This window comes from Lynx rufus, unplaced genomic scaffold, assembly GCF_022079265.1.
Source record: "Lynx rufus isolate CCGP_SWC_20201006 ecotype Redwood Valley unplaced genomic scaffold, mLynRuf1.p SCAF_8, whole genome shotgun sequence".
Lineage (NCBI taxonomy): Eukaryota > Metazoa > Chordata > Mammalia > Carnivora > Felidae > Lynx > Lynx rufus.
The window spans coordinates 109,648,336-109,668,865 of NW_025814896.1; the positions used below are offsets into that span (position 1 = coordinate 109,648,336).

The window sequence follows — 20,530 nt, forward strand, 5'->3', positions numbered from 1 at the left end:
TTGCTCTCTAATTACTACTAGCTTGAAGTGGGTAGGGTGGGGGACCTTTATCACTTATTCATGACACACTGTGTACCATAAGAAACAATGAATTACACATTTATTTACATGTAACTGTATATGCATGTCTTACTGAAGATTGGCAAATACAGTTTTATTGGGTCTCATATTTTATTTAAAAAAATTTTTTTTAAGTTTATTTATTTTGAGAGAGAGAGAGAGGAGAGTGCTGAAGGGGCAGAGACAGAGGGAAAGAGGGAGAGAGAATCACAAGCAGGCTCTGCACCATCAGTGTGGAACCCGATGCAGTGCTTGAACTCATGAACCAGGAGATCATGACCTGGGTCAAAATGGAGTTGGATGCTTAACCAACTCAGCCACCCAGGTGTCCCTGCTTCTCATCTTTTAAAAATCTGCAATTTAAAACTTGCCCTTCTAGAAAGCTTATGAAGAAAAAAAATTGTTTCCCACATGTTGGGGGATGGTATAAATGATTTGCTGACTGTATAAATGATTAAATTTTGACAAGGAAACTTTTGGGAAAAGGGAAAAATAGCTATATGCCAAGATTTGTTAATAAAGATGAGAAGTAAACCCCTCTTCCGTTTTTTTTTTAAACAAATTATATTTTTGGTAACTTTTTTTTCAGCTTTCTAGAAATCTTGAGCACGTAAGTATTCAGCTCTGTGTTTATTCAACAAACATGCTCATTTGGCATAGTTGGAAGATGATGAATTTGACGAAGACCTGAGTGTGTATCCAGATTTGATTACTTAGGAAATACGTGTCCTTGCAAATTGCTTAATGTGAGCCTCAGTGTCCTCCTTTATACAAACAAGGAAACTCCTAGCTTACCCAACAAAGTGATTTTGAGGATTAAAGAGATATTATGTACTTATGAATCCAGAGTAGACACTTTTAAGTATTTTCCTCTGTTCTCCAGTAAAAGGTACACCTAAAATACTTATTTTGTACATTACATTATTTCATAGAGTGGGAAAGTTATTAATAATGTTTTTACTTCTTTTCTCAGATATCTACTTCTTTCAGTTCTTTGCTCTAATAAATGTTTCCTCATTAGGGAAGCATTGCCTGGCCACTCTTGTACGAAGTAGCAACCCCTGTTTCCATTTCCCTTAACTTGCTTTATTTTTCTTTGTAGTGCTTGACACCAGCTGATGTCATGTATTTGTTTTCTATTTCTTCATCTTTAGGGTGTAATAAACTAAGGGCAGGATTTTTTTTTTTTTTAATTTTGTTCACTAGTGAATCTTACAATTCTTAGAACCATATTGTAGGTGTTCAGTGAATATTTGTTGAAGGGGTAAAGACTTAATGCACTCCTACTTCTAATCCTTTAACCCCCTGCATTAGAATTACCTTGGTGGTTGTTAGTGGGGGTGCTAGTAAGAAATGTAGATTTCTGGACCCTGCTCCTGATCAGCTTAATCAACTCTGGAGGTGAGATCCAAGAGTGTATTCCAAGCAAGCCACCCAGGTGGTTCTTAAGCTTCAGTGTACATGGGACTCATTGTTTTATGGTGTAGCTTTGGCTAATTAAATATTGGCAGTATAACTCCAGCCCAGCTATAATTAAATTATGGACGGACTGACTATGCTGTAGCAGTTTTTTCCCCTGTTGATCTGTCAAGGGAGACTTCTTTTTCTGTAGTTTTGATTATTTTGGTTACTCTTATTATTTTTGTCCAGAACTCCAGTTTAATCTAGAACTTTAAGGATCTAGAAATTTCTTTCAAATATTAGATATATATAAGTCCACCTCTCCCAAACAAAATCAAACCCTTTAAGCCCACACATAATCTGTACTTGTCATTTTTTACTCATGAGAACAGATGAACTGATATCAGGGATTTGTTTTAAGTGATAAACATTATTTAAAAATATGGGCTGTTTTTCAGTGTCCTTTCTATGACTATACATCACTGGGAACAATGATATTTATAAACATTATCCTGTAACATTGAAAGGCAGTTTGGTATAGAGGAAACAGCATGGGCTTAATTAAAGACCTAAATAGAAGTCTCAGTGTGTATACTTTTTACCTGTAGAATCTTGAATTTCTTTTTAAAAAACTTCTTTGTCCAGGGGCCACCTCGGTGGCTCAGTTGTCCAACTCTTGATCTCAGCTCAGGTCTTGATCTCAGGGTCGTGAGTTCATTTGACATTTTGGTTTTGAAGTTTATCTGTGTATACACACTTACATCATATTCGTTAATTTCAGTTTTTTTCTATTTCATGGTTTATTTATCTATGAATATTTAGATTGCTTCAAAAACATTTTTTTTTTTTGCAATTTCAAACAGTACTTCAGTGAACAAGAAACCTTGTTTTTCTTTTCCTGTGCACATGTGTAAGTATTCCTCTAGCATGTAAATAACTTCCCAGCGTGGAGCCTACTCAAAAAAAAAAAAAAAAAAAAAAAAGCCCCCAAGCCCCAACTTCTTTGTCCACATTTCATCTCTCTGAAATGGGGATAATTGCTAAGTCTCAGGGTTGTTGAGAGGATTCCTGTCACAGTGCCTGGCCTAAAGTCATAGAGTCATTCGATAAGTATAAGTTCCTTTTTCTGTGGAAGTAAATTCTGAAGTAACTCAAAATACTTCATTGAAAACAGTTATAACCTATTTCAAACTTATAAAAATGATAGACGGGTGCCTGGGTGGCTCAGTTGGTTGTGTGTCCAACTCTTGATTTCTGCTTAGGTCATGATCCCAGCATCATGGGATCTGTGCTAAGCCTGGAGCCTGCTTGAGATTCTCCCTCTGTCCCTTTCCCCCACTTGCTCTCTTTGTCTCTTTCAAATAAATAAAGTTTTTAAAAATTATAGAAAAAATATTAAAGATGTCCAAGTGCTCATTGCATAGATCTAATGCATTGTATATGCCCTAATTGTTTTGAATCGTTTTTAAAAATGTTTTTAAATTTATTTTTGAGAGAGAGAGACAGAAAGAGCGTGAGCAGGGGAGAGGCAGAGAGAGAGGGAGACACAGAATCTAGAGCAGGCTCCAGGCTCTGAGCTGTCAGCACAGAGCCTGATGCGGGGCTCGAACCCACGAGCTGTGAGGTCATGACCTGAGCTGAAGTCAGACACCTAACTGATTGAGCCACCCAGGTGCCCCCATTTTTAGTTTTATTTATTTTTATTTAAACAAAAATCTTTTTTAAGTTTACTTATTTTGAGAGAGAGAAAGAGCATGAATGGAGTAGGGGCAGAAAGAGAATTAACAAGCAGGCTCTGTACTGTCAGCACAGAGCTCTATGTGGGTCTTGAACTCAGGAACCCTGAGATCATGACCTGAGCTGAGATCTAGAGTTTGATGCTTGGGGCACCTGGGTGGCTTGGTCTGTTAAGCAGCCTTCCTTCGTTTCTTCTTTCCCTCCACAGACACACACTTATCTTGAAGTTGGTATACATGTTTCCTGTTTTTTTAATAGTCCTATAACATATCTGTATTTTTAAAGTAAACAATGTACAATACTGTGCTGTATTTAAAAATTTTTAGTAAGTGGCTTAAAGTATGTACTCGTGGTTTGATTTGTTTTTTTATTTGACATTGGTTTTGAAGTTTATCCATGTATACACACTTAAATCTTATTAACTTCAGTTTTCTATTTCATGGTTTATTTATCTATGAATATTTAGATTGTTTCAAAAAATTTTTTTGCAATTTCAAACAGTACTTCAGTGAACAATAAACCTTGTTTTTCTCTTCCTGTGCATATGTGTAAGAATTCCTCTAGCATATAAATAACTTCGGTAAACATTTTTTTCAGTATTTCGTACTCTAATTCTTTAACAACTGGGACGACAGAACAAAAGTGTATATCGCCCCCCCCCCCCCCAAAAAGTACATAAGAACAGATGCGAGACCATTGGGGGTGTCTTGGGTGAGATTTTCTACAAGACTTAACTTTAGAAGAAAATTGAGAAAAACCTTGGGACTTTAGGTTGCAGAACCTAAACAGAATTTTTCTGAATTTCTACATTGTTGCTTAGAGTCCCCTGAGCCATTATTTATTCTAGCATCTCTTAACTAGCTAACAAAATTGACTTCATAAACTGCAGCCTCATTTAAAATATCTAATTTAAATTAACTTCAGTTGAAAAGTGTTTTTCTGATCTCAAAATACACTTATATTTAAGTGCTTAATATTTGGTTATAAGCTTTGGGAAAAAAACCTCGCATTTATATGTTTGTAGTCTGTTTTACATTTTTCTTAATCTAGATGAATTCATAAAAACATTTTTATGCCTCAGTATTCTTTAAATGGGAACAACAAAAATTCTGTGACATCAGTACTGGTTACTGTGGAAACAGTAGTTTTCAAGTGAAAAATAATATGTGAATCTTCTAAGAAAACAACTTTTGTTTCTCTCATGATTTGACAGTAATTAAGGAAGGAGATGAATTACATTAGATACACTTTAAAAGCATTTTTAGCAAAATGATTAGCAAAACAGGCAGAGCTGGTGTGGGAAAGTATCTGATACCTGAAATTGTTAATAGATCTTCTGGAATCTTTGAAGTTTTTATTTTTGCAATTTGCATTCTGGTTCCCATTTTACATGACAGAAGTTTAATAACTTTGTGAGTTCTTAATAACGCTATTTTATAGGAGCAAATAGTTAAAACGTTTTCTTGTAGGACCTGATTGGTTAATAGCTGCTTCTCTTTTTCAAAAAAACTATATTAGGGGCGCCTGGGTGGCTCAGTTGGCTAAGTGTCCGACTTCGGCTCAGGTCATGATCTTCCGGTTTGTGCGTTCGAACCCCACATCGGGCTCTGTGCTGACAGCTCAGAGCGTGGAGCCTGTTCCGGATTCTGTCTCCCTTTCTATCTGCCCCTTCCCCGCTCACGCTCCGTCTCTGTATCTCTCAAAAATAAATAAACATAAAAAAAAAACTATATTAATGAAGTCCAAGTTTGTGTCAGTAATCTTATTCTGGGCTGCCTCTGTCTGGGGGAGAGGGAGGGAAGCCCAGCACTGTTTTAAAAAGCTCACCCAAACTTTAAGAGACTCTTAAAAACAGAACAAACTGAGGGCTGATGGGGGGTGGGAGGGAGGGGAGGGTGGGTGATGGGTATTGAGGAGGGCACCTTTTGGGATGAACACTGGGTGTTGTATGGAAACCAATTTGACAATAAATTTCTAAAAAAAAAAAATAAATAAAAAGCTCACCCAGGTGACTGATGATGGCTCCAGACCAATAATTTTCAACTCCAGCTATGTATCATGTCAGCATATTAAAACATTTTCTGCACTTGTATTTTTAAAGTAGGGATATCTACGTTCACTGCCTTATTTCGCTGTTTCTAGAACCCTCAGTGGCTAGGCTGGAAGTTAGTTACATCAGAATAATAGCAGTCTCCCAGGAAGAATACAGGATTATAGTTTGGCTTGAAAATTTTTTTCCTTCTGTGAAAACTTTAACATAGGTAGAAACTACAAAATAAAATTAGTTTACATATTAACACCTGTAAAATACGGTGATCCTTGGTACTTCATTAGGTTCTGAGACCAGCAGTGTTGGTATCACTTTGGAATTAGAAATATGCGGTTTCAGGCTCCACTCCAGATTTACTGAATCAGAATTTGCATTTTAACAAGATCCTCAAGTGATTCATATGCATGTTAAAGTTTGAGAAGCCCTGCTGGAGAGGAAAAACACTAATAAGACCTGGCCCAGTTCTCCCTGCAAATAGAAGTCTAGTCCTGTGTTTTCCTTACCTGTAAAATGAGTGAATTTGGCTGCCTAATCTCTAAAACCCCTGTGAGTGATATATTAGATGTTAAGTAGTGAGGCTAATTTTTAGCCATAGGTACTAGAACTTGAATGTCCTCATGTATCTTCTAGACATGTATTCTAGAAAGCATATGTATAATCTGTTGATGCTTAAAATACTTGTAGGATTAAAAAAAAAAGCCCTTCCTTCCTCCCCAGTATGAACAGCTGTCTTGAGTTCTTTAAGAAAATAACTATTAGTAATTTCCTAATACCTTTTTGTTTTCTTTTTTTTATTTTGAATTTATTTTATTTTTTTTTCAATATATGAAGTTTGTTGTCAAATTGGTTTCCATACAACACCGAGTGCTCATCCCAAAAGGTGCCCTCCTCAATACCCATATACCTTTTTGTTTTCTAACCAAAATATTTTGGCATGATAAGGTAATGGATTCACAGGAATTCATTTACAGAGGAGTACGTTTTTCACCATTGGAGACACTCAAAATTATATTTTCCGGCTCCTGAATTCAGGTCAAGAGAAAACATTTTAAATTGAATTTGAGCAATGTCGGAATTATTGGACAGCTCTAATTTTTTTTTTATTAAAAAATTTTTTAACATTATTTTTGAGAGAGAGGGAGAGACAGAGAACCAATGGGGCAGGGACAGAGAGAAAGGGAGACACAGAATCTGAAGCAGTCTCCAGGCTCTGAGCTGTTGGCACAGAGCCTGACCTGGGGCTCAAGGTCAAAAACCATGAGATCATGACCTGAGTGGAAGTTGGCTGCTTAACCGACTGAGCCACCCAGGCACCCCTGGACAGCTCTAATTTTTCATCACATTGGAGTATAACCTTCATGGGCAGTATTCCTTGATGGGGACAATACTAATTAGAATATTTTTGTTCTGGAAAATGATTAATAAGTTGGTTGTATTGCTTTATCCTCTCATTTAATAAATGAAAGTGCTAAGGGGAATAGGCTGCATGTGATTTTTTTCAAAATCTGCCATACTGAAATTATTTACATAAAATTCACTGAGTTTTGAGTACCTTTTGATGAGTTTCGATGAATGCATAGTTTTGTAACCACCATCACCGCCACCACAGTCATGATATAGAACATTTCCATCATCTGAAAATGTTCCCTTGTACCCCATTATAGTTGTCTTAACTTGGGATGCTATAACAAATTAGCATAGACTGGGCAGCTTAAGCAGACATTTATTTTTCAGTTATGAAGGCTGGGAAGCCCAAGATCAAGGTGCCAGCCGATTTGGTTCCAGTCCTCTTTTCTGGTTTGCAGATGGCTGTCTTGTGTGTCCTCACAGGTGGAGAAAGAGGTTCTCTCTCTCAAGTCTCTTACTAATCCCGTACATGAGGGCTCTGCCCCCGGGATCTTATTACCCCCCCTCAACAGGCCCCACGTCCAGATACCATCACATTGGGGATTAGGGCTTCAACATATGAATTTGGGGGACCCACATTCAGTTTGTAGCAGTAGTCAGTTTCTCTTCCCCTACCGTCAGCTCTTGGTAGTTAGTGATCTGCTTTCTGTTACTGTAGTTTTACTTTTTCTAGAATTTCATGTATGTAGACTCAGACAGTATGGCATTTTGTGTGTGGCTCCCTTCATTTAGTATATATATAGCTTTTTAGATTTATAAGTGTTATTGTGTATTTCAGTAATTCATTTCTTTTCCTTTTTTTTTTCTTTTTTTTTTTTTTTAACATTTGTTCACCTTTGAGAGACAGAGACAGAGCGTGAGCAGGGGAGGGACAGAGAGAGAGGGAGATACAGAATCAGAAGCAGGCTCCAGGCTCTGAGCTCTCAGGACAGCACCCAACACGGGGCTCGAACCCATGAACCGCGAGACCATGACTTGAGTCAAAGTCAGACACTTAACTGAGCCACCCAGGCGCCCCCATTTCTTTTCCTTTCTAAGTAATAGTCCATTGTATGGATTTAACACAACTTATGCGTTCTCTGGTAAATGGATATTTGGGTTGTTTCCAGTTTATGGTCATTATGAATAAAGCTACTATGAACATTCATTTTCAGGTTTTTTTGTCATAATGTTTTAATTTCTCTTTTAAGTACCTAGGGGTGTGATTGATGGTTGTATGGTAAATATGTTTAACTGGGGCTCCTGGCTGGCTCAGTCAGTGGAACACGTGACTCTTGATCTCGAGGTTGTGAGTTCAAGCCCCACATTGGGCATAGAGATTTTTTGGGGGGAAAAATGTGTAACTTTCTATACGGTATTACCAAAAAGTTTTTCAAAGTGGTTGTATCATTTTGTACTCTTTTTTTTTTTTTTTTAAAACCTTTATTCATTTTTGAGAGACAGAGTGCAAGCAGGGGTGGAGCAGAGAGAGAAGAAGACACAGAATCTGAAGCAGGCTCCAGGCACTGAGCTATCAGCACAGAGCCTGATGCGGGGCTCAAACCCACGAACCGAGAGATCATGCCCTGAGCCTAAATAAAAAGTTGGACGCTTAACTGAGCCACCCAGACGCCCCTAGCATCTTTATTTTCTTACAACAAATTCCTACAAATAGGTTTGCTGTGGTATGAACTCTTTAAGGCTGTAAAAAATACGTGCTAGAATAAACTTCTGAATACTTAGATACTGTTTTCATATGGTTATAGGGTGTAAATGTTGAGGGCAGGTGCCAGACACCAAAACATTGCTTTTGTCAAACTGCTAATTTTTGTAAATAGACTGAGTAGACTGAACCCAGGCTACTTTCCATAAGAATTTGTTTCAAGTTTTTAGTTGGAATGTGAATAACTTATACTTTCATTGCTTTTGAATAACTATACTTTCATTGCTTTTGAGAAGTGAATTACTCCTTACTTGGTTCTCTCTCTACAAATTTAATTTTGGGCTGAAATAATGTAACGTTAGTAACATTTTATTGTAATGCAGATTTCTAGCATCTTTATATTGCCTTAGTGTGTAATTATGCCTGAAGTTTGCAGACGGATCTAGGTCAGTTCTGAAGTGTAAATTTTGCTGTTGGAATGTATACTGACTGTACGAATTTGGCAGATTTAAGATCAGTGTGTTTAAAGAGCAATCAAAAAGACAAATGTCTTTTTTTTATATAGACTTCTTTTTTTAGAGCGATTCATAGCAAAATTGAGTGGAAAATACAGAGTGCACATGTACCCCCTGTCCCCACACACCAACAGCTACCCTGCTCCACACCAGAGTGGCACCTTTGTTACAACTGATGAATCTTCACTGACACATCATTATTCCCCAAAGTCCACAGTTTTCATTAGGCTTCATTTATGGGGTTGTATATTCTGTGGGTTTTGACAAATGTATGATGCCTTGCGTCTATCTCTGTAGCATCAGGGAGAATAGTTTAACTGCCGTCAAAATCCTTGTGCTCCACCTGGTCGTGTCTCTTCCCCCCCAACCCCTAGCAACCACTGATCTTTTTTTTACTTAGACAAGTGTCTTTTTGTAGGCCTTGTGGCAAATAGGTTAAGTATACTTAGTGTTAAGTATGGGGAAATAGCTGAGGAACAGTTGATCTGCTCTAGGTATCTTTCAGCTTTGACCTTGAAAGATGTATTAGGCGGTAGAGTGGGGGAGAACTGACTTGAAACAGTGAATCAGGAAAATTTATTGGATGGTCAAAGTCTACTTCAGTCATTTTTTGGCATTGAAAAATGGAAATAGAATCACTATTCTCTACCTAGCATTTAACTTCAATTTAAAATCTTAGAGCAATGCCAAATTTAAAAAGATTTCCAGTTGTAGGTAATCACTGAATGTTAATGTTTACAGGTAGTCTGATGAAATGTACAATTCTTATATTTAGTTGCTTATATCAGTGTTTGATGAATGAAGTACTGTGTCTGTAGTTAGTACAAAAATGGTAGAGAAATCATGGTGGGGGAGTAAACTTAGTGAACCGTGTCATTGTGCTCCATCATGCTTTTGAAACATGTTTCTGCACTTCACTTTAGAAGTCTGTAGCCTAGAAATGGTGACAAAAACGTAGACACCTGCTGCCTGTGTATCTGAGGTACCTATCTTTATCCACGCTAATAAAAGAAAATTGGCTACATGGTAACTGTAGTCAACCAATCTAGGTGAAATTTCAAGTTAATAACTTGTTAAAAACAAGTGGTTTGTTTTTCTTTATTTTTTAATGTTTATTTTGACAGAGAAGCAGAATGCAATGAGTGGGGAAGGGTCAGAGAGAGGAGAGGGAGGGAGGGAGAGGGAGAGACAGAGAGACAGACGGAGAATGAGAATCTCAAGCAGGCTCTGTGTTGTCAGTGCAGAGCCCAGTGTGGGCCTTGATCTCATGAATCATGAGATGACCTGAGCTGAAATCAAGAGTTGGACGCTTAACCAAGTGAGCCACCCAAGGGCCCTTGTTTGTTTTATTTTTAAGAAACTAATGCTTTCTTTACAGTAAGAACAAGACTGTTTGTTGGTTTCAACAAAATCAGCAATCTCCAAATTTGGTCATTGTGATATTTTAGCACTTAACTCATTTTGGGTTCTTTTTAATTAGTGTATTGGTAGAACTTCATACTTGTAACTGTAATTTTGTGATAAATATACTACTCTTGAGTTGCTGGAAGTATTTTCCCAAACTAGTTATGTGATTGTCAGATTTGCTTGTAAAATACCTAGGGGCAGGTAGGTATAAAACTCCTGAGTAAAACGTGTAAATTTCTTTCATTCAAGAAATATTTATTAAGCACCTGCTAGGTGCCAAGCACTATTCGGGGTGCTGGGAGATAGAGTGGCCAACAGGATGATTGAGATTCTTATTTTTGTGGTATATACTTTCTATGGAGGGAGAGATATAAGGCACAAATGTAAACAAATGAAAAAGGGTTTAGATATTGAAAAGGACTATGGAAAAAAAACCCACAAAACCTGTTTTGTTAAAGTGATGTGGAAGGGTCTGTAGACTGAATGGTCGAGGAAGGCCACACTTACGAGAACATTTGAGCTGAGACCTAGATGATGGAAGATAAAGCCACATGAGTTTCTAGGGACAGAACATTCCAGACAGGGGAGAACACAGGACAAAGATTCTAAGGTGGGAAACAGGTTTGACCTGTTCAAGGAACAGAAAGAGGTCCCGATTGCGAGGGCCAGATCACATAGGACTGTGGAGGTCATGGTCAGGACCTTCAGAGTTTTGTTTTTTTCTGTATATTTTCTGGTTACAGTGGGAAGCTAATTGAGGCTTTTAAACAGAGGATTGGCAGTCTAGAGGGGGAGACCTATAATAAATAAGCATTTACATAAATATTCAAATGATGGGTAGATTTAGATTAGGGGAGTATAGGAGGACTAAACTTGATTAGGAACCTTAGGAAAGATATTCCTGAGGAAATGACGTTTAGGAAATGACGTTTAAACGGAGGCTTAAGGAATAAGCATGAGTTGATTAGGGCAACAACATGGAAAAGAATATTCCAGAAAAAGGAATATCCTTGGTGAAATATGAGTCTAGAAAGAGCTTTAGTAGCATAAGAATCTGAAAAAAGGCTAACTTGTCTATTTGTAGTTTACACAGGCAAGAGTAGCACCAAATGCATTTGGGGCAGGAGAGATTTGGCAGTGAGTACAGGATTTTATAAGGTATGTGTAGGATTTTAGTTGTTAATGCTCTGTAACAGTGATTTTAAGGAGAGTAATTTAATAACAGTCACATTTATCTATATTATTTTGTTACTACTCTGGAATTTAGATTGGTTTAAAGTTTTTTTTTTTTTTTTAACGTTTTATTTATTTTTGAGACAGGGAGAGACAGAGCATGAACAGGGGAGAGTCAGAGAGAGGGAGACACAGAATCTGAAACAGGCTCCAGGCTCTGAGCTGTCAGCACAGAGCCCGACGCGGGGTTCAAACTCACGGACCGTGAGATCATGACCTGAGCCGAAGTCAGCTGCTTAACCGACTGAGCCACCCAGGCGTCCCTAGATTGGTTTAAAGGAGGGAGCAAAAAGGGAGACCAGTTAGGTACCATTCTGTATTTGTATACTGTTGAAACTGGAAGTGATAATATCGTCTTTAATTAAATATTGATTGCTTTTACTTCCAATGATTCTCCTTTGAAATTGGTTGCTCTTTATATTGTCACTGTTTGTAGCACATTTTGAAATAGTGTTGCTGCTTTTGCTATGTTCAGTTAAAGGTGCCTTGTGATGGAAGAAAAGGCTCTCCTAGTTTTTGCAAATCAAACAAGCTAGATATTTCTTTCTAGGGGAAAAAAAGAGCCATGAATGTAGATATATAATCTTTAAGAATAGTGGTTAGTTGGATAAGGTATTCTTGCCGTGTTGGCTACTAATATGCCACTCCTCAGTGGACTGGCTGTCTCCTGGGAGAGAAGGGACTGTCATTGCACTGAACACAGTAGATACTGTATGTCTCCTTAGATTGCAAAGGGTCACTTAGTAGACAGACTCAAGGGGAGAGTCTCTTAAAAATGTTGGGGTGGGGGAGGATAAGGTCCCTACCAGTGATTTGGCTACATGGGATCAAGCAATTGATAGGGAAGAAAGCCTGACAAGGGATAGAAGTCTCTGAAATTAGCTATTAGGTGTTTTTGTTTGTTTTGTTTTATTAAAAGGACAGAAACCTAAACTTTAGAAACTTGTCTCTACTGTTGCATATCTTTATTTATTTTGAGAGAGAGAACAAACGACCATGTGTGTGCTCAGGAGAGGTTTAGGGGGAGGGAGGGAGGGAGAGAATCCCAGGCAGGCTCTGTGCTGTCAGTGTGACACAGGCATCTCCTGCTGTTGTGTGTTTTATCGTTATTTCTTCATTACTATTCAGTAAAGTTTTGCAAAGATTACCTTGTTTTGGTGTGCTGGGTGAACAAGGGAAGAGTTGATACACCTGTTTTGGGGAGTTAGGTAATTTGAAATGGTGGTTGTGGTCTGTAAGAGCCCAGAGGCAGATGAAACTATAGGATATAACTCTGTACCTCACTGACTATTCATTTTGTGTTTTCCAACAGAACATCAATCCTGTGCTTTGCTTTAATAAAGGAAGCTGTACTATTAGGTTACTCTTACTAAATTAGGGACTTGTTAGCTTTACCATTAGTGTCGGTTTTAGAAACTTCTTAGGACCCTAGTGTAGCCATTTAAGTTTCATAGTGAAAAATGTTTATAATTCATATGTTTTAATCTTTGTAACTTGGAATAATATCCAGGAAATGCCTACCAGGAAAATTGGAATTTGAATTATTAGGTAAAATTGACACCCCCCCCACCTCCCCTCGCATAGATCCGGTTTCAGTGTGCATACAGTAGCAGAAATTCTTTATAGAATAATGCAGTGCTCAAGAAACAGCTACTGTTCATAATTAGCTGTTTAGACTTAATAGTAGAGGCTATACTTAGTATTGTGCTTATCTGTGTGTATAGTGGGAAATCTCAGCAATATTCTTGGTCCTACTATAGAGGGAGTGAGAAATCCAATATGTACTTGAATATCACTTTTTGCAGATGATCTGTAACAAAGGGGAAGTTATTTGAAATTTTGCTTTAGTTGTGATCCTTTAGGAGAAGTTTGTAATGCAGGAATTCAAGTAACCTTTTTCTCTTTTTTTTTTAATTTTAGGTGAGAATCATGAAGATGATGACCTAGTAAACTCTGATGAGGTTATGAAGAAACCATGTCCAGTACAGATTGTTCTTGCTCATGAAGATGACCATAACTTTGAGCTCGATGAAGAAGCTTTGGAGCAGATATTGCTACAGGAACACATACGAGATCTTAACATAGTAGTGGTATCCGTGGCAGGAGCTTTTCGTAAAGGGAAATCATTTCTACTGGACTTCATGCTTAGATATATGTATAACAAGGTGAATAGTGTCTTTTAAATTGAACCCAGTTAAAAACAAAAAACAGCCAACCAACCCTGTTTAAAAATAATAGACAAAAAACAGTAAGAGCTGTGTCTTTCATTTTACAAAAATCCAGTTCTTGCTAAGACTTCTCAGTTAAGACAGTAATCTAAGTTCGTTTGAGTTCTTGATTGTTCCTCATCTCCATAATTCCATTTTGCGTGCAGTCCATATGGATGCATATGACTGAGCATCTATGTTACAGGCATTGTAGCTCTAACCCAAGGTGTCTGAGTATATTTTAAAGCCTCTGATACACTGTTCTCTCCCTTTTGGTTACTTCTTCACGCCTCCCCTTTTTTTGATCACCTTTACAATAATGGGTGAAGTAGGCTGATAGAGACTTTTGTACAAGTACACCTGTGCCCTTTCAAATAAGTCAGCTTCAGTGACTATTACATTTTGAGATAAAGTCTGGTTCCTTAGTGTGGCTTCCCTGGTCTTCGATAATCTCTTGAGTTTCATATCTTGCTTCTCTGTGTCAGGTATACTGTAGTTTTTGCAGTTCCTCAGCTGTGTCATGTTACTTCTCAAATGTTGCTATATCCTTGGCTGATCTTTTCATAGGAGGCCTTCCCTGATTTTTTTTTTTTTTAAGTAGGGCCACGCCCAGTGTGGGGCTTGAATTCATGACCCTGAGATCAAGAGTTGCATGCTCTAGGACTGAGCCAGCCAGGCGCCCCGAGGCCTTCTCTGATTTTTAAGACTATATTATGTCCTTCTCCCAACTCTCATGGCACTAATCATTTGTTTCATTGAAACTGCTTTAGTTACTTATTTTTCCTGGCTAGTTTAACTTCTGTCAGGAATGGGTCTTCTCTTAGTTACCATGTCTCCCTGACCTAACATTAACTAGCCTGCTGTAAACACTTATTTTCTGTTTTGATCATTGAATCTCCCTCTGTCCATAAATTTATACTTGATTTATTTTTAATAAATATAAATCAAATTTATATTTGATTCCAAATACTTTTTGATGGTACCAGGCAATTGTTATTTCCCTCCCCCTTCCTGACTTTGGAATTTTTCCTCTGAAAAAAAGCAAAAAATAATTTTACTTAAATCAGTGTTTTTCTAACAGTTGAAAGTTGGGCTGAGGGAATGGGAATTTGATAGGGACGAAGAAGAAGGAATTGGAAATTTGGAGTGGAGCATTTAGAAGAAAGGGCTTTCCTTACATGGCGTTTGACATTCAGAAGCCACGTGAAGATGCTAGAAATAACACTTTGACAGAGTTATGTAATTATCTAAGCTCTTGTCAGGGTGCTCACCTTTATGAGTTCTATATTAATCTGAAACTGGGTGTGTATGCATCTGCCTTAAGGTAAGTAACAGTTGATTTTCCAGGAAGCTTTTCAGTAAATTCTTTTTGTAGGGATCTCTTTAGGCATCATCAGGAATGCCTGAGTATCAGGAATGTAATTCATATTAAATGACACTATTTTACATGTTTAGCAAATTGAGAAAGATACAGTATTTCATCCATTTAGACTTGATTATTTCCCACAGTTTTACATCTGAAATAGAGAAATGAATAGTGGCATATTTTTTTTTAAAGACTGTGCCTTTAAAGATGATATTTGAGGTTCTGACTCCTTAAGTAAGCTTGTATATATCATATTTATGTGTGTCTGAGCTGTTCCTGCAAATGCATTTGATTCCAAGTAGGTCACAGACCGAATGTTCAAAGGGGAAAGAAGCTTAGATCATTTGCCTAGCAATGACAGATAAGTTTCACCTCAGGTGCCATTTCTGAATCCATCTCTGATCAATTAGTAGTGGTTGTTCAGAGGAGAGTAGCAGTCCACACATGTGTCATGTGTTTGCAGTTCTTTTCCTGGGGAAGACGCTGAAGCCACGGGAAGGTTATGAGGGCCTGAGTGAGGTTGCACACCTGGTTAGTGGCTTCTAGGCTGAAATATCTTTATTAATTTTCATTGATATGCTTTCCATAGAGAATTTATGCTATAAATAATTTATTCTGTTAATTGAAAATGGCATTAAACATTGTTGAGTTTTGGGATAACACGCCTCAGCTTACACTGATTTGGTGGTGGGTCATGCTTTTCCTAAGAGAATGAAATTAAAGAAGGAGATAGTTTTGAATTTATTTCATTAACCTATCTGCCTGCAAAGGTGGGATGCTAACTGAGGGAGGTAGGAGATGAACATGGCTAACATTGACTTCATATGTCCTTTTTATTGACCTGGGTAAGGGTGTAGTTCACTAAAGGAGCTAAATATAAATTTTTTACATATGATTTAGAAATAGATGACTGTTTTCATTTTAAGTAGTTAGTAATCATAACACAAGAGCACATGAACATGAGCTCTTTTCTGTTCGATACAAACAAAAACTTCAGTAGTTCTTAAAACTAAGACTATTCTGAGATTTTTACCAAATCTTTTTTTTTTATTTTAATTTTTTTGAGAGACAGCAGGAGCAGGAGAGGGGCAGAGAGAAAGAGAGAGAATCCAAAGCAGGTTCCAAGCTGCTAGCGCAGAATGCAGAGTGGGGCTCCAACCCACAAACTGTGAGATCATGACCTGAGCTGAAATCAAGAGCCAGATGCTTAGCTGACTGAGCCACCCAAACATTTACCAAACATTTCTAAATTATAGGGGAAAATTCTGACTTTTAGTTCTCATTCTCTTGTGAAGGAAACAGCTTTCTACACAGTTTTCTTTTTTTGAATTGCTACTTATATTTTGAAAATAGGTTGTTTTTAAATTTTATTTATTTATTTTTTTTTCAACGTTTATTTATTTTTGGGACAGAGAGACAGAGCATGAACGGGGGAGGGGCAGAGAGAGAGGGAGACACAGAATCGGAAACAGGCTCCAGGCTCTGATCCATCAGCCCCAGAGCCTGACGCGGGGCTCGAACTCCTGGACCGCGAGATCGTGACCTGGCTGAAGTCGGACGCTTAACCGACTGCGCCACCCAGGCGCCCCGAAAATAGGTTGTTTTTAAAGTATAGGAGGAAAGAAATTAGTCTTTTGTAAGCTTAAGAGGTGAACTAAACCTTTTTCTAGAATAAAATTCTCTTATGTATGTTGGAGTTAATCAATTCTATAGTTAGACTCTAACCATGAAATATAACAGAAGGTGACTAAAATTGCTGATTTACTGGATTCATAATGTAGAAGACCTTTTGAACTTCCAAAGATATCACTTAGGACATTTACTGTGAATGCCATATATGAGAAATACCACAAAAATTCAAGTTGTTAGTGAACCTAACAATTTGTAAGTAGAATATTTATTACTTGTAAAAGTCATTCTTAAAAAGCCATAGATGAAATAATTATAAAAATTTATGTGCAGGGGCGCCTGGGTGGCTCAGTCAGTTAAGCATCCAACTTGGGCTCAGGTCATGATCTCAGGGTTCATGAGTTTAAGCCCCTCATCGGCCTCTGTGCTGACAGCTCAGAGCCTGGAGCCTATTTCAGATTCTGTGTCTCCCTCTCTCTGCTCCTACTTTGCTTGCTCTCTCTCTCTCTTAAAAATAAATAAACATTAAAAATTTTTTTTAAAGTTTACATGCAAACTGTTAGATCTATTATGTCCATATTTAAAAAAAATCCTATTTCATGTGTAAAAGTAGGCAGTTTTACACAAGAAGAGATGAAAATCTGTGATGAGAGACAGTATTGGGAGGGAGGGAGACTTTTCCCTGTGAAATAGATATATAGACTCTCAAGTATTCTGTGTCTTTCCCTTTCTAATGCTGATTTGGTTGTTGGGGATGTAGTTTAGGCAAATGTATTTCTTCTTTTGAATTTCTCTTTTTTTCCCTGAAGTATAATTTATATATAGGAAAGTACTCAAATCTCAAGTGTATAGCTTGCTGAAATTTTACATATGTATACACCCCTATTACCACCACCCAGATGAAGATCTAGAACTGTCCCCCCCACCTGGTTATGTCCCTCCCGGTTAATATCTAACCCCAAATGGTAACCCCTATTCTGAACTCTTGTGTACCCCAGACTGGTTTTTGAACTTCACCTGAATGAAATCATGTCATAAGAATTTGTGTTTGGTTTATTTCTTTAAACTATCTATGAAATGTGCCCATTTTTTGCATGGAGTGATCGTTCATTATTTTTGCTACTTTGGTGTCCACTATGTGATTATACCACATTTTATTTATTCATTTAATTGTCAGTGGATATTTGCTTTCATCTCGTAAGTTTTAGTGAGCTGATTTTTGTGAATCCCAAGCTTCCAAAGTAGATAACTCCTGTGATAATAGGAATTATTAGAAAAATGCTGATCAAATTATCATGTAAAGGAATTTCAGTTTTAGGAGTTGGTTTAGGAAGGTCAAAACTGAATTTGGTAGAATTAAATTATATAAACGTTAATACTTGGGATATTGAACACTAAGCATTGGTGAGAGCTGTTAACTGATCTCTTCTAGATAGTCTTTTTAAAAAAAAATTTTTTTTAACATTTATTTATTTTTGAGAGAGAGAGAGAGACACAGTGTGAGCAGGAGAGGGGCAGAGAGAGAGGGAGACACAATCTGAAGCAGGCTTCAGGCTCTGAGCTGTCAGCACAGAGCTGGATGCGGGGCTCGAACTCACGAACCGTTGAGATCATGACCTGAGCCGAAGTCAGACACTTCGCTGACTGAGCCAGCCAGGTGCGCTAGATAAAGAAAGAGTCTGAATTGTGTACAGAGTTGCTTGTACTTTTATATCATTCTCTCTTTTTTTTTTAAATAACTTTATTATGAAGAATTTTTAACACATGTAAAAGTAGATAACAGTATAACGAATGCTCATGTATTTACAGTTATCAACTCTCACTTTCATTTCATCTATATGCCAACTCATTCTATACCTTTTATATTGTTGTGAATATGTCCAGATATATCATCTCATTTGTAAATATTTCAGTATGACGGGTTTTTTGGACCTTACAGTAATATCGTACATAAAAATAAATAATTCCTTAAGTTAGGTATATATAAGGTTAATATATGGGATCAATTTTCCAGTTGACTCAGATATTTTAATTTTTTCATTTTTAGCAGTTTGGTTAGAGTCAAGAGCCAACTAAATGAGGTCCACATTGTGATTGGTTGTCTTTAAAGTGTTTCTAATTTTTTTTTTAGGTTTCCCTCCATTATTTTTCTTAGCAGTTTATTTGTTGAAGAAACTGACTGTTGGTCTTAGAGAGTTTCCCAGTCTGGATTTGCTGATTTTATCCCACTAGTGTAATTTTTACATGTTCCTTTGTCCTTTGAATTTGCTGTAAATTGTTACTTAAATCTAAGGACTTGATCAGACTCAGGTTTGACTTTTGGGTAAGAGCACTTCCAAGATGATGTATTGTTCCATGAGGAAGTGCAGATTATCTTTTTTTTTTTTTTAGCTTATTTATTTATATTTGATAAAGTGGGGGAGGGGCAAAGATAGATGGAGAGAGAGAATCCCAAACAGGCTCCTTGCAGTTAGTGCAGAGCCTGATGTGGGACTTATCTCACGAATTTTGAGATCATGACCTGAGCAGAAATCAGGAATCAGGTGTCCCCAGATTATCTTTTAAGATAACAGTTTTTGAATCTTTACTGAATTCTAGGTATTCTGATTACTGAACATTAAATAGGTATTATTTCCCTCAGTAGTCACATTCACCCTATGCAGTAGTGTTAGTATTTCAGCTTGATAGTTGAGGAAATGAGATTCAAAGGAGGTGGCGAGGCTGAGATATAAACCAGGCAATTTGATTCTAAAGCCTTTATTCTTAAAACTACTATGTAAAATGATGTTTGATCCTTTACCTACACTAAACTGTTTTTTGTTGTTGTTGTTGTTAGTGTCTACTTTTCACTGTTTACTTCAGAAGTTGAGATAGCCCGAGAGGAGTGCATGCTTGGTAACTTTTTTGCTGCCCACTGGTATCTATATGCTTAATGAGTAAAGAGTTTTGACCCCATTTATAACATAATTGCTAAAAACATTTTAAGAGAAATTGTAGATGATATTATTATTATTATTATTATTATTATTATTTAAAGAGCTGCTCCCAGAACTGCTTCCAGAGATCAGGAGTAAGAACAGTTTTTAAAGATCATATGTGCTGCTATGTATAATTTGCCAAAAGTACAAATATCTCCAAATTGGCCATATGGGATATTGAACTTGATTTCACCCTTTTTTTTCCTAAGGCTAACATTGTCTGAGATGTGGGGCTTGTGAGAAATGTGTGAATGCATGAAGGAAAACTTGGTTTGTTTCATGTTCCTTTTTGAAGAAAGAAATGTATTTAGAGGATGAACAGTATTTTTAAAAGGTTCTGCCTAGGGTCATTTTATTCTTTTTTTTTTTGTGTGGTATAACTTGCATATAATAATAAAGTGCATAAATCTTAGGATAGACAGTAAATTTTTGTGTACCTATACTTTTTGTAACCACTGCCACTCAGATCAAGAAGGAGAATACTACCAGCACTCTAGAAAGCTCTCTCATTTCCCCTGCCGAGTATTACTATCTCCAATACTGAGTCCACCACCATCCTGATCTACATCACTATAGATTAGTTTGGTCTACCCTTGAGCTTTACATAAATGTAATCATAAAGTATGTGCTCCTGTGTGTGATTTCATTGACTCAACATTGAATCTAAGAGATTTATCCATGTTATTGCATGATCCAGTAATTGTTGTTTGTTAGTACTGAGTGGTAGGTTATTGGGTGAAGATACTGATTTATTTACTCCTTCTTTTGAAAGACATATGGGTTGTTTGTAATTTTTGTCCATTATGAATAAACCTACCATGAATATTTGTGTGCAAGTCTTGGTGACATAATCACTTATTTCTGTTGGGTATATAACCAGGAGTAGAAATGCTAGGTT

The 20,530-nt window shown here is 37.1% G+C and overlaps 1 protein-coding gene across 3 annotated transcripts in view; it reads left to right on the forward strand.

The window, feature by feature from the left end:
• The window catches only part of ATL2 (atlastin GTPase 2), a 58,189-nt gene that overhangs the window by 11,113 nt on the left and 26,546 nt on the right, over positions 1 to 20,530 (forward strand). For 2 of the 3 annotated variants that reach the window (XM_047068665.1, XM_047068667.1), the window contains exon 2: positions 13,373 to 13,617. The exons of the other annotated variant lie outside the window; for it this stretch is intronic. In XM_047068665.1, coding sequence (XP_046924621.1) covers positions 13,373 to 13,617 — 245 coding nt within the window. The remainder of the gene's footprint in view (positions 1 to 13,372; positions 13,618 to 20,530) is intronic. 3 annotated transcript variants of the gene reach the window in all.